The following is a 14586-nucleotide window of genomic DNA, read 5'->3' on the forward strand; positions in this document are numbered from 1 at the left end:
TCCATTGATGTCATTCATTCACATACAGAACAATAATTAATAATAAAGGAGAGATGGTGGCTTGGGGGACCGCCAACCAATCCGAAGGGCGTCCAAAAAATAAAAGTTCTCCAGTAAAGTGCCAATCCATAGCTAGAAAAGATAAGAGAGCATCTGCTTAAATGAACGCCATTTGTCATTTAATGAGTTGTTCCTCCTTGAGACTACAATTTCTAAAAGCAACTTGGGATGTGGCTGCCTTTGCTGTTGAACAACGCAATAAATGACGCAGCTAACCATCTGGCTTACTCAAAAGTTGACACTATTTTAACAATGCTAAGATGCAGCTGTCTTTATTCAAGATTTACTTCATGCAACCAAAGAGATTGAGGCACGAAGGAGATGTGCGTGGCCTGGACTGGAGCACGGCATTCAATGGTGAGGCTCCAAATGGCAGTTTTCCGTCGGACAGAGCAAAGGCATACCTCTCCACAGGCCAAACCAAACCTATCGGGATTCCCAAGTTTTCCAATCCGAAGCCAAGGATTGGAAGGTGAAACTTTCTGGTTGTCAAGTGATCAGCTTAGCATTGTAATGAAGGGCATTTTGATAAGACTGGCTTCAGCCATGAGCCATGCACGTATCTTGTGAAATTAGATACTTTTCTTTTGCATGGCCATTATCAGTGAGCAAGAAGATTTTGTAATGTGCTCATGGATGATCAACTCGAGCTCATGACGAGACACCGCGGAAGCTAGATATATGCTGTGAGGTGGCAGGATTTATCAAAAAAAAAAGAAGAAAAAGGTAGCCCAAGGGCAATCTCATGTATGGACATATACACAAGCAAACAATTATGTAGGAATTAGTTGTTATTATCCACTATCTTATGTTTTCCTCAAATTAGTTGGCTAATAGCATGATAAAACATAATTATTTTTGATCTATTTATGTGGTTGCCCTCATGATAGGTTTTTACATAGACATGCAAATTTTATGATTATTAATAATATAAAAGAGAGTTTAAGTTAATGTCTCATTAGATATGCCAATTAAAGCCCTCACTAAACCCCACCCAAACACAATCCAACCAACGAATTGAAAAATTTATTCTCTTCCAATGTTTCTTTCTTGTGATCCAAGCCATTAAATTCTAAGCAAATAATGTCATATCTTGCCACTGTTTTGATACCAATTCCTTAAAGCAGACTCCCACGCAAGAGGTCCATCGATCTTGACCGCCCAACGTTCTTTCTTCAACGAGCTGAAATGAGATGAGCAACAGATCAGTTGAATGACAGTTAGCAGAAGCCAGTGGTAGAAGAGTTTGAGAAAAATATGAATACTCTGTTGCATCTTGCAAAGATATCCAATTTAATCATGTAATTTTGACTTTTCCAAAACTTTTGTATTCCTGTGTGTGAAAGTGGACACCTATAAAACATCTGAATGCATTTAGCAAATAAACTCCAATAATAAGGAGACCTAATTATGTCATCCTACATAATTTTTTTTATGCTAACCTATCATAGGACTCTTCAGACGAGCGTTACCTTGATGTTAGGTGCCCCACCCATCCACCAAAACTACAACTTCAATGCCCTCACTTTCGAGACATCATACATCACACAAAAATATTGCAGACCATGACATCATGTCTATGTGACTTCCATTGTCTTCCCTTTAATTTGTCTACTAACCGAAAAAAATCATATGAGATGGACACTAGAGAAAGAAATATGGGACGGACTTCTTATTTTACCATATTTTCTTTAATGCGTCTCTTAAAGAAGAAACTTAAAAAATTGAAGACTCCTCTTGCTAAAACATTTGTCAGCCCTATGATTAAAAAAAAAGTGTGGGATCCTCGTTCTTCATCATTATCAAAATTTGCTTTTTATCAGTACATACTATATATTCGGATGATACACATAAAGGAAATTAATCATTTAGCAAGTCAATACACACTTCTAGATAAATCAATATATAATTTTCAGAATATAGTGTTTATCAGTACGTAGTACACGGCCAGGTGATGCATACTGGAAAAATTAGACGGCTAGAAACTTGTGTCCTATATACTGATACTAATGAATATCATGTTATGAAAACTGTGTTTCGATTTATTTAGAAGTGTGCATTGACTTGCTAGATGATTAATTTGCTTTGTGTGTATCACCTGGCTATGTAGAATGCATTGATAAAAAAATATCTTGAAAACTATGTATTGATTTATCTGGAGGTATGTATTGGATCACTGGTGGGTATATATCAAATAGGCTTGCAATATGTATCAGAATGTCGAGGAGTATGCATCATCTGGCAATGTAGTATATAGTAATAAATATGATATTCTATAAACTATATATCCTTAAATATCACGAAGGCACTAAAGAGCATTTAACCGAATCGGCGACCATTGATTCGTTAGATATGCCCACTCTTTCAACTCGTTCCAAAAAAAAGGGATTCAGTATAATAAGTTTTTGATATTCAACATTTGTTTGGAGATGTGTATTGGGTTACTTGATGACTAATTTGCTAGATATATAACACCGGGTTACGTACTATATATACTATGTTCTGAAGATTATGTATCGATTTACCTAAAAGTATATATTAACTTACAAGATGATTAATTTGCTTGGTGTGTATTACCTGGCCAAGTAGTGTATACTAATAAAAAGTACGTTTTAAAAATGAGAAAGAAAGAGAATGCCATCCTTTTTTTGTAATCACGAGTTCGACTACTCCATTAGCAAGAGAAGCCTTTGACTTTTAAGTATTTTAATGGAGATGGACACTAGAAAAAATGTGGCAAAATAGGAAGTCCACCCTATATTTCTTTCTCTGATGCCTACCACATATGATTTTTGTTCACTATCAACACAAGGCAATGAAAAAAAAAGGTACACTGTAGACACTTGATTAGGAGAGTAAATCCATGCAATGGAGTGGTACAAGTTGGAAAATGGATCTAAGTCTAACAACCTGCGGGATCACAAGTGAATCCAGATATCCTGCTACTAACATCATTTCCGAGTTGGATCAGAGAATGCTCAAGAAATTTAGGTTTTCTCATGCATGCAAGATTTAAAGAACCAAAGGCAACCTACTGCCACTCTTTGAATAGGTAAGTCTCAAGGAAAGAATCCTTTCCCCTCCCTACAACCACCTCTCTTTTTTTTTTTGTCCATGGTGGGGTACAGATTGGTGATGGGGGGAAGGATATTCCTCTCCTGAAGTCTGAAGGGAATGGTATACCTTACCCATTGCAAGCCCAAGGTGGCTTCTTCTCTTGTCAATTTGGGGTTTTGTTTTGCCTGGGGATTATCCGGAAATTTGAGGGCTGGAAAGTTGAGGTTGCCTCCCATGAAAGTTAAATATGGTTCTCTCAGAAGACTTCTCACCTTACATGATCCCATCACCAGACCTTATCTATTCCAGTGTTCTATTTGGTGCTTTCTATATGACCCAATAACATACTGATGGTGATATTTTACCTCTTCACCATCAAGGGGGGGAACTTCTGTTAAAAACAACAACAAAAAAATATATCTATATATATTATTATTGTACTGAAGCAGGAAGTATTGATGTTATTTGATTAACGAGGGTAGGTGCAATTGAACAAATGTGAATCTAGATGAATAAGAAAGTTGGGAGCATCAAAAACTTTGTACTGAAGTAGGAAGTGTGCTGCTTGAGTTTCAGCTGGTTATTGACATGAGTGTTGACCAAAATATTGGAGCTAACATTTTTCAAAGGTGGCACGTTGGAGATAAGATTGTGCGCATATAATATATATCCTATATATCAAATTTATTCCTGTATCTTGATAGCAGACTTAATTTATACTAGTTACAATCATAAGATATGCTAATATAATTATCATTTTTGATATATTTTAAATTTAAATTGTACCAGAAATATTAATCATACTGGCATATATTGTGATTATAGTATGCATGAATCAAATCTATTATCAATTTATTCAAACCAGCTATCACATCTAGATGACCTAGATATGCTTCATATCAAACTATTACAATGAAATAATGGCTATTATTTGCTCGAATTAGTGCTTAATTGCTTTTCTATTGAGTTTTAAATTTAAAAGTATTACTTTACCATGCTTTTGAGAACTAGAAAGTATTATTTCAGCTATCATTCATATTTAGATTTTAAAACTTTTACTTTAACATACAAATTTATATTTAAACTTATTACTTTGTAACATTCTCTCCCTTTCTAAATGTTACAAGTCTGATTTTTGGGAGCTAAATTTGTGAACAACGTTGCATAAGATCGGGTAAAAGGGGCAAAAAAAAAAAAGGGAAAAAAATTCCAAAGCAACCCCACCACTTCCAACCCTCACGAGAAGCCGACAAAGTTTCTACCTCATTATTCCCTTTCTGGCCCTCCCCAACGACTCCACGTTCCCCCGGCCGTTGGCTTTAGCTCGCCACGTGGTGTCCCACAACCAATCCCAAGTCGTACTTCTACAAGCTCCTTTCAGTCTGTGCTTCGAGAAGACCCGCGATATTCCCAATACGCCCTCGCGATATTCCTGGAATAACGAGAGAAAGGTGAATAAAGGGGGTATTCTGGGAACAGCACTTGGGGGGTCTTTTGGTCCAAATCGATTTATAGCCACGAGGGTCATAAGAAGTCTATGTATGGTGGATAAAGATTCATGACCCACGTTAAGGGCATTCTCTGCATAAAAATTTGTTCTTTTTTTTTTTTTTGTATTGATTTAGTCCATAGCTTTGTACTTAATGAGTGGAAAACTAGATGGACTCAATAATAAGTGTGTTTATATTTAAGCAACTTGTTACCATGTTTGACCCCAACACACAAGCCAACCTCTTTTCCCCTCCTTGGCGCCACCTTTCCTGTTCCAACTTCCATGTTCCAAATATCCAATTGTATAATCAATAAAAAAATTATTTTTTTTTGTTTTAGTCCATAGTTTTGTACTTAATGAGTGGAAACTAGATGGACTCAATAATAAGTGTGTTTATATTTAAGCAACTTGTTACCATGTTTGACCCCAACCTACAAGCCAACCTCTTTTCCCCTCCTTGGTGCCACCTTTCCTGTTCCAACTTCCATGTTCCAAATATCCTTCTATAATCAATAAAAAAAATTTTTTTTGTGTGTGTGTATGGATTTAGTCCATAGTTTTGTACTTAATGAGGGGAAAACTAGACGGACTCAATAATAAGTGTATTTATATTTAAGCAACTTGTTCCCATGTTTGAACTCCAACCCACAAGCCACGCTCTTTCCCCCTCCTTGGCGCCACCTTTCCAGGAAAAAAAATTAATTACTTTCAGATATCTTTCTTAATATGAATTTACCTGTGCAAGTTCTGGGTGGGGCCTGGGTTGCAACCAACCAAGATGTTCTTCGCATGTTGTCTCTATGGATAGGTAAATTGATATTTTCTTGGACAGGTGGCAATTAATGTATCATAATTCGCAATGCCTATTAAATACTTTGTCCATGCACAATATGAAAGGGATTGTTGCTGCTTGCAATCTAAACCAAGTTGATAAATATGTTACTGTCATTTTATTTTTTTTCAAAAATATCATTTTATATATATAGATTTACTCCTGATCTCCAGATTAAAGTTCAATTTTTATCCTAGATTCTACGCTTCTATTTAAGGTTAGGTTTTGCGTCTGGAGTCGTCTTCTCCTCTCCCTGTCCGACCCCAATTCAGACGTATGCCAAATATAAAAGCTAACATGCTCGCGCTCCCCCATCGCCTCCCACCGTCTGTTCTCCTGAGAAGCAGCTTCGAGAGAGAAGAGAGAGAAGAGGGAGAGAGGAGGGAGAAGGGGGAGAAAAAAAAAAGAAGGAAAAAGACCGAGCTTTTGGGCACCAAACGGCCGTGGCGGGCGGGGGGAAGTCGTCGGATTTGCTACGTTGGTGACATTGACGTTCTCGAACAGGGGATTCCTTTTTTCGCCCAAAGTTTCGACTTTTATTCGTTTTCTCGGGCTCCTGCATGAGATATCCGAGGGATTCTCCGGTCTCTTCTCGCTTGGGCTCGAGTCAAAGAGGAGACTTCGCGCTCGGTTTGGAGGTTCTGCGCGATGCCGCCTGCGTCAGCAAAGCTCTCAAAGATGGCTTGCTGCTTCCTTCTCCTACCTCTTAATAGCTTTTGAAAGACTCTGATGTCCGGAAGATAGAGAAAAATTGGATTTTTTTTGGGTTTTTCTCTCTTTTTGTCGGATTCCAGCTGTTTGTGGGACTTTGGATTTGAACGTGCGGTAAAGGTGGGATCTTTCGTTTCCTCTGGGCATTCTTTTGGTTTGTTCTGGGCTTGGTTCTTTTGTTTCTCTTTTAATCTTGGAGAGGCAAGCTCTGTTTTTCTTGTTATTCTTGCTGCTCGGGAGTGATTAGGCTTTGGAGTGCTTGAAAGGAGGAAGCTTTTGGAATTTTTCTATTGACCGAGGCTGTTTTTTTTTAAAAAAAAATTATGAAGTCCAGTATCTGCTATCCATTTGAGGATTTTCGGAGCTTCACTTGCTGAAGAGATTGTGATTTGCGATTTTTCCTTCTCCTTCTCCTTTAGTTTGCAATTCCGGGTCCCTGTATTTAGTTGGCTTGATTGGAGATTAGATTGTTAACTTTCTATCTCCATTGTTTGGAAATTGGTAGTGATTGCATTTAAGGTGGCTTCACTGCTTGGGATTGGACAATAAGACAAGATGGCTAGAGGGAGAAGAAGGAAGTTTCATGTTAGTAAATTATACAGCTTTGCATGTGTTAGGCCGAAGTTTGAAGAAGACCACTCTCAGCTTGGAGGCCCGGGCTTCTCCCGAGTAGTCTCTGCCAATGACCCAGAAGATGCCATCAACCTAAGCTATGGATCTAACTATGTCTCTACCACCAAGTATACGTTAGCTACCTTCATTCCCAAGTCTTTGTTTGAGCAGTTCAGGAGGGTTGCTAACATATATTTCCTGATCTCGGGATGTCTCTCTTTCACCCCCTTGGCTCCTTACACTGCTTGGAGTGCAGTTTTTCCACTGATTGTGGTGATTGGAGCAACCATGGCAAAGGAGGCTGTTGAGGATTGGAGGCGCAGCCAGCAGGTAAATTTTTGGGCTCTTCTTGTTTAGGGGAAGAACTTGAATCTGGTATGATAATTATTGATGTGTGTGTGTGTATGTATGTATGTATGTATGCTTTCTTATTGACTTTTATGATCAATCTACAAAACTCTGCCATGTAAAATAAGAATTCTAGAGCTTGGTAACCATATCGTTAGATGATTGCAGATCTCCCTTCATTCTGAACTTTTTCCAACAATCTTTTTGGGTTTCCTGATGATTGACAAACAACCAAAGGAAATGCTGATATTATGAAAAATACTCGGTAATCATTACAGTAGTAGTAATAGTTGTATCACTGCATCTAGATATAGTTGCAGAAATTGGAACATTTTAGCCTTCTTAAAATTTGACGGAAGAGGTTTTAAAATAGATGTTTGACCCCATTGGTTGTTTAGGACCTGGAAAGCATTCAGTATCTAGTGAGTAGAAAGTTCCTTTCACTAAAAGAATATGAGTTTTCCTTTCTTGAAATGGTGGGAATGCTAAACGTTATCATGGATGCTGGCGTCTCAATGGTAGCAATTATGTTAGACTATGTCATCTGTATAAGTTTGGTTTTTCTGAAGGACATGAAAGTGAAATCAATATCTTTATAATTGTCCAACTGGACTTTTCTAATGATGAGTAATAATCTTCTATTGGTTGATCCAGACAAAGGAATACTGACATATTGTTACTTCTAAGAAAAAGGAAATTTGCTTACTTCATTTACAGATATTTAACTGATCATTATCATTTATATCGCTCTATTTTTAGTTCAGTTTTCTAAAAGATATATATATTTTTCCTTCTCCTAAACTGTATCTAAGTGTGGTATTATAATTTGGTTGCCAAAGAAGTGTAATTCTCTCATGTCGGCTTGCTTGTATATCTTAATTTAATGAACAATTCTGTGAAAAATCCCTTTTCCAGGATACTGAGGTGAACAATCGAAAGGTTAAAGTTCATCAAGGGGATGGTAATTTTGATTATACAGAATGGAAAAAATTGAGAGTTGGGAATATAGTGAAGGTGGATAAGGATGAATTCTTCCCTGCTGACCTTATTTTGCTTTCATCCAGTTATGAAAATGCAATTTGCTATGTCGAGACCATGAACCTTGATGGAGAAACAAATCTGAAATTGAAGCAATCATTGGAGGCAACTTCAATTTTTCAATCTGATTCTAGCTTCAAAGATTTTAAAGCAATAATCAGATGTGAAGACCCAAATGCAAGCCTCTATTCTTTTGTTGGAAGCATGGAACATGATGACAAGCAATACCCCCTCTCACCTCAGCAACTTCTTCTCAGGGACTCTAAGCTGCGCAACACTGATTACGTATATGGGGCTGTTATTTTCACAGGTCATGATACAAAAGTCATGCAAAATGCCACAAGCCCACCATCCAAAAGAAGCAAAATCGAAAGGAAAATGGATAAAATCATTTACCTCCTTCTGTCTGCTCTGGTCTTGATCTCAGCTGTTGGCTCGATTTTCTTTGGTATTGCAACCCATGATGACTTAGAAGATGGCAAGATGAAGAGATGGTATCTAAGACCGGATCAGTCTAAAATCTACTTTGATCCTAACCGAGCTCCTGCTGCAGCAGTACTGCACTTTTTGACGGCAATGATCCTGTATGGTTACTTCATCCCCATCTCCCTGTATGTATCCATAGAGATTGTCAAGGTGTTGCAGGCTATTTTCATCAACCAAGATATTCAAATGTATCATGAGGAATCAGACAAGCCTGCTCATGCTCGTACATCTAACTTGAATGAGGAACTTGGTCAAGTTGACACGATTCTCTCGGACAAGACGGGAACACTGACTTGCAATTCAATGGAGTTTATTAAATGCTCCATTGCTGGGACTGCTTATGGACACGGAGTTACAGAGGTTGAGAGAGCAATGACTAGAACAAAAGGAACCCCGTTGATTAATGAGTTAGACGATGAAGATCACGAAGAAAATCATGTGGATGCAAAATCTGCAATTAAAGGGTTTAATTTTGAGGACAGACGCATCATGAATCAGAATTGGGTTAATGAGCCTCATGCTGATGCCATTCAGAAATTTTTTCGGCTGTTGGCTATCTGCCATACTTGCATACCTGAAGCAGACAAAGACTCGGGGAAGATATCGTATGAAGCTGAGTCACCTGATGAGGCTGCCTTTGTTATTGCGGCAAGGGAACTAGGATTTGAATTTTACCAGAGGACACAGACAAGCATCTCTCTGCATGAACTGGATCCCATGTCGGGCAGGACAGTTGAAAGGTGAGAAATGTTTCATTCAACCTCTGCTTGATCAAACAGTTTCATGACCTGCTGGTAAGTTCTAATCAAACTTCAACTTATAGCCGAATGTTTTTCTCCTTTTTTCTTGCAGGTCATATAGGCTCTTAAATATCTTGGAGTTTAGTAGCTCTCGGAAGCGGATGTCTGTGATAGTTCAAGATGAGGAGGGGAAATTGCTACTACTCAGCAAAGGCGCTGACAGGTTTAAAAGTTACTACACCAATCTGCTTAGAAGTATAAGTTTAAAAGAAAACCAGGTTTCTCATTTCTCATGTTCTATTTTGAAAAAGATATGCAATCAAAATAACTTTTGTCTTTGCCCACTTTTTTTTACATGGATATAAACAGTGTAATGTTTGAAAGGCTTGCAAAGAATGGAAGGGAGTTCGAGGAAAAAACCAAGGAACACTTGAATGAGTATGCTGATGCAGGTTTAAGAACGTTAGTTCTTGCATATCGTGAACTTGATGAAGAAGAATACATGACTTTCAACAAAAAATTCATGGCGGCCAAGAATTTAGTTAGTGCTGATAGAGACGAAAAAATTGAGGAAGCTGCTGATATGATAGAGAGAGATTTGATTCTTCTTGGTGCCACTGCTGTTGAAGACAAACTGCAAGTCGGGGTGCGTAGAAGGTTCTCAAGGAATATAGTACATGTGAATCTTATAACCATCTTGTATATGCTAATGCTCACTTCTTCTAGAATGGGTCAATAGGTACCTGAGTGCATCGACAAACTTGCACAAGCTGGAATCAAGATTTGGGTACTTACTGGTGACAAGATGGAGACAGCCATCAATATAGGGTATTCCTTTGAAATACATATTTTCAGTTTCAAATGCTTGCTGTTTGTGGGTGTTTTTAATCTTGCTGGACACTATTCTTACCCAGTTAACTTTATGAATTTTTGCAGCTTCTCCTGTAGTCTACTAAGACAAGGAATGAATCAGATAATCATCACTTTGGAAACACCAGAAATTATAGGATTGGTGAAATCTGGGAACAAGGATGCCATTGCTAAGGTAAAAATTACGATTTATTGTTCTATTATCATGACAATATTTCTTATCAATGAGTAGTTCACCTTCTTATTCACTGAAAATAATCCTCATATCAGGGTATCTGAATCAGGACAACTTTAAGTGGTCAAGATACTATTTGAGTACCTAACTTGACAGCTCAAACTTCTAAACACTGAATGATAATCCTAATAACTAATAAAGATATAGAAGGAACATAAACAGTTTAAAGCTTAATTGCCAAAAGCAAGAGCAGGTATGACCAAGGTTCGCAATTCTGGTCTCAGTACCCGTTCCAGCACCATGTTGCTACAGTATCAGTACAGTTCATTTTGGTGTACCGACAGTAGGTTTTCCCCTGCACTAAATATTGGTTCAGCATGGGTACGGTGTTGCCCAGTATGTGCTAGTATGCACCGATATTGTGAACCTTGGATGTGATGGTGGCTTCTGCTGTAGGTGCAGCGAAACGGGTCTATCAGTAAAGATTAGCATGGGGAACATTAGGAAAGTGGGAGCATGGATGAGGAAACGTTAAGGAAGTGAGTATGCCGCCCTAAGACGAAGTTTTTAGCTAATAAGGCTTAAAGCTTGTCTCTTATGGCTGGAAATAGAAGTCAACAGTTGCTAAGTTGCTTGTTAAAGATTCTCCATTTCTTCAGCCTATATGTCTAAATGGTATCAGCTGATCATAAGTGTTAAAACAATGTGATTGAGAATATAACTGAAACACAGGGCAGTAGCACTGCGAATTAAACATCACGGGTGACTCCTTCACAACCACCTAGTTATGCCCAAACTTGTTTTATATGTTCAGTGCATGTTCTGAACTTCTGATGATATTCATTTCTTGGGACACTGACCAGATTTATCTCTACAGTTGCCATCATGATAGAATATCCAAAATCCGTGCTTGAATTACAAGCACTCAGAACAACTTTTGCATTTAAGACAATCTTTAGCTACAGTTCCGTATGTTAATATAGTACCATCTCTTGTAGGATGAGGTAGAGTTGGGGATGGAAGGTATATAAGTAATTTTAAATGTTAACAAATCATCTCAGTTAGATACTCCTGATTATCGACTGTATAAATATACTGTTCTTCCAGTTGTTTCTATGCTTTATTTATTCTCGATAGGCTACATGTAATGGGGAGGTTCATAAAATTGGAGAAAGTTTAGTGAATTTCCTTTCACTGCATTTTGATGACTATTATATAAAAGAAAAGATTAAAGATTAGTTTAACTGCCTTAGCACTATAGCACCTTGTCTAACCTCCTGATGAAAGTTAGAAATATTATTATTTGGACCTACATTTTAAAAGTTTTCTGTATTCTGATGCAACATTTCTCACCTGATTACTGAAGTTGCAAGCTCGGTCCTTACCAACATATTTACAGTTTGTTGTTGATACTTTAGGCATCAAAGGATAGTGTCATCCATCAGATAAGGGAGGGAAGGAAACTTATTAGTTCATCAAGTGCTGAATCATTTGCTTTGATCATTGATGGGAAGTCACTTACATATGCTTTGGAAGATGGTGTCAAGGACATGTTCTTGCAGCTGGCAATTGGCTGCGCATCAGTTATATGCTGCCGTTCGTCGCCCATACAGAAAGCCCTTGTGAGTTTTGGCAAAATTTTTAATAACATTATTGACCTTGGTTTCTCATCATTTAGTCATCCTCGCATTGAATCTAATGAAGGCATCATGGAATTGTCCAGGTCACACGACTTGTTAAAACTGGCACACGTAAAGTCACCTTAGCAATCGGTGACGGGGCCAATGATGTGGGCATGCTTCAAGAAGCAGATATAGGGGTTGGTATCAGTGGTGCTGAAGGAATGCAGGTCAGTCACATCAGAAAAAAATACTTGCAAACATATACGAGAATCTGATGCCAGACTGGACGTTTCTATCTGAAGCCTTTTTATTGTAATATTTTCTGTTGCACGAATTTCTGGTCTTCTTAGTATTAAAAATCTATTTTTTTTCCTGGAATGATGCTCAATTTCAGGCTGTAATGTCAAGTGATGTTGCCATTGCTCAGTTTAGATTTCTGGAGCGATTGCTACTTGTGCATGGGCATTGGTGTTATAGGAGGATCTCATCAATGGTATAGCCTCTGGACTTATAAATTTTATACTTGAATCTTCTTTGCAGCTGGTGTCTGACATGTTCCTCGCATTGCTTTGCAGATATGCTATTTCTTCTACAAGAACATCACATTTGGTCTCACCCTCTTCTTGTTTGAGGCATATGCATCATTCTCCGGTCAACCTGCATACAATGATTGGTTCATGTCATTCTATAATGTCTTCTTCACATCACTCCCTGTGATTGCTTTGGGAGTATTCGACCAGGATGTTTCTGCCCGATTTTGTCTCAAGGTCTGTCTTCAGCCCATCAGTCATAAATACATTTGTTTTCAATCAGATATATCTGTTTTCCCCAATTGTCCCCATGGTTTCACCAAAATATGAACTTTCGTCCCTGAAGAATGTAACCCAATATCCTATACACATGAGAATCAACAATACTTTGCTTCAATGAAGCATTCTAAACTTCCATAATTTCTTATCTGATATTTCATGCTTACTTTATGAACTAATCCTGAATTTGATCTCGGTTTCAATGCAGTTTCCCATGCTCTACCAAGAAGGCGTGCAAAATGTTCTCTTCAGCTGGACCCGCCTTCTTTCTTGGATGTTCAATGGCATCTTGAATGCAATCGCTATCTTGTTCTTCTGCACCAGTGCCTTCCAGCACCAGGCCTTCCGCAAAGGTGGCGAGGTCGTGGGCTTCGAAGTTCTCGGGGCCACCATGTACACTTGCGTGGTGTGGGTTGTGAACTGCCAAATGGCACTCTCTGTCAGCTACTTCACTTTGATACAGCACATCTTCATATGGGGCGGCGTTGCTCTTTGGTATCTCTTCCTCCTGGTCTATGGAGCCATCATCCCCACCATATCCACCACTGCCTTCATGGTATTCGTTGAGGCGCTGGCTCCTGCGCCTTCTTATTGGATTGTGACACTCTTCGTGGTGCTGGCTACTCTCATTCCCTACTTCGCCTTTGCTGCAATTCAGATGCGCTTCTTTCCAATGTACCATAACATGGTTCAGTGGATACGGTTGGAAGGGCGAGCAGATGATCCTGAGTACTGCCAGGTGGTGCGCCAGAGGTCGGTGAGACCAACGACAGTTGGGGTCTCTGCGCGCCTTGATAAGGTTAGTCAGTTAATAACAAGGAAAGTCCACCATGCAGTTCACTCGCTGTAAAAGCTTCTGTCGTCTGAGTCTCACTCCTTGTACAGTTACACTCTCGATCCGCTGCTTCTAAAAGAGGTTCATGTTGAACTCGCTGAGCAGCTCAAAGATGGTTCCTTAATGAAGGAAAGCAGGTTTGGAGTGAGATTGCTTCCCATGGAGGGACGGCATTGACTCAAGTTTTTACGTTCAGATGCAGGGTATCGCTGCAGTATAATTTGTTAGTCAGGTGACCAAAAGCAAAGTCCACAGAAGAGTTGTATATTTCAACCACTGGCCCCCTTTTTGGGTGCATTATTTTTTTTTTAAATTTTTGTGCCTTACAATAACCTCTATATAGTCACATAGTGGAAATACATATAGTTTCGTTTTCATCAAATTCCTCTCTTTTGCTGCTTATTGTTCCCAATATCACAGAAAGCTGCCTGCTTGTGAAGCCATATTATGAGAGCTTGGTCGAGGTAGACTGTAGAGCATGTTTATCTCATTAATACGATATTTTGGCACTTCTTGAAAGGAGAACATAGACAAGCTCAGAAAGTTTCATGGGGGAGGTGGCTATTGGAAACTAGCTTCTCCTCATCGAAGTAAGATAAAAATAAATTGAACTCTGGAAACTTTAGAGAAATATATGCTCCAAAAATTATATACCAAACAAAGACATTGTAGCATCTAGCCTCCAACAGTGGAGGAATTAAAATTTGTGCATAATGAGTGAAGGTTGAGACAGATTTTGGTCATTGGTCTGTGCTTGCTTAAAGAGATTAGAACCACAGATTTTCGGTTCAAGATGGAGTATTTTGATCTGCTAGAGTGGAGTGCCTAATGTTACATGGCATCTCAAATGATTGATGACCAACTTAAAATTTAGGTCTTCGCACAGGCAAGTGGCTCTT

General features: G+C 38.6%; 1 protein-coding gene across 4 annotated transcripts; it reads left to right on the forward strand.

Moving 5' to 3' along the window:
• Positions 1-5639: 5639 nt before the first annotated feature.
• On the forward strand, positions 5640-14069 carry LOC103701969 (putative phospholipid-transporting ATPase 9). 4 transcript variants are annotated; one of them, XM_008784204.6, is made up of 12 exons: positions 5640-7094; positions 8028-9376; positions 9489-9599; positions 9746-10022; positions 10116-10204; positions 10313-10421; positions 11840-12043; positions 12145-12270; positions 12438-12536; positions 12619-12810; positions 13061-13651; positions 13738-14069. In XM_008784204.6, the coding sequence occupies exons 1-12, from the start codon at positions 6708-6710 to the stop codon at positions 13777-13779; spliced, it is 3576 nt and encodes a 1191-aa protein (XP_008782426.4). In that variant the 5' UTR covers positions 5640-6707; the 3' UTR covers positions 13780-14069. The 4 variants fall into 4 exon arrangements, with proteins under 4 accessions (XP_008782426.4, XP_008782425.4, XP_088557972.2 ...); XM_088701846.2 differs by having other exon boundaries at positions 6715-6892; positions 7021-7094; positions 13061-14069; XM_008784203.6 differs by having other exon boundaries at positions 13061-14069.
• The last annotated feature ends 517 nt before the right edge of the window (positions 14070-14586 follow it).

Source organism: Phoenix dactylifera, chromosome 7 (genome assembly GCF_051530095.1).
Source record: "Phoenix dactylifera cultivar Ajwa chromosome 7, Ajwa_hap1_PhDact_Kaust_v1.1, whole genome shotgun sequence".
Lineage (NCBI taxonomy): Eukaryota > Viridiplantae > Streptophyta > Magnoliopsida > Arecales > Arecaceae > Phoenix > Phoenix dactylifera.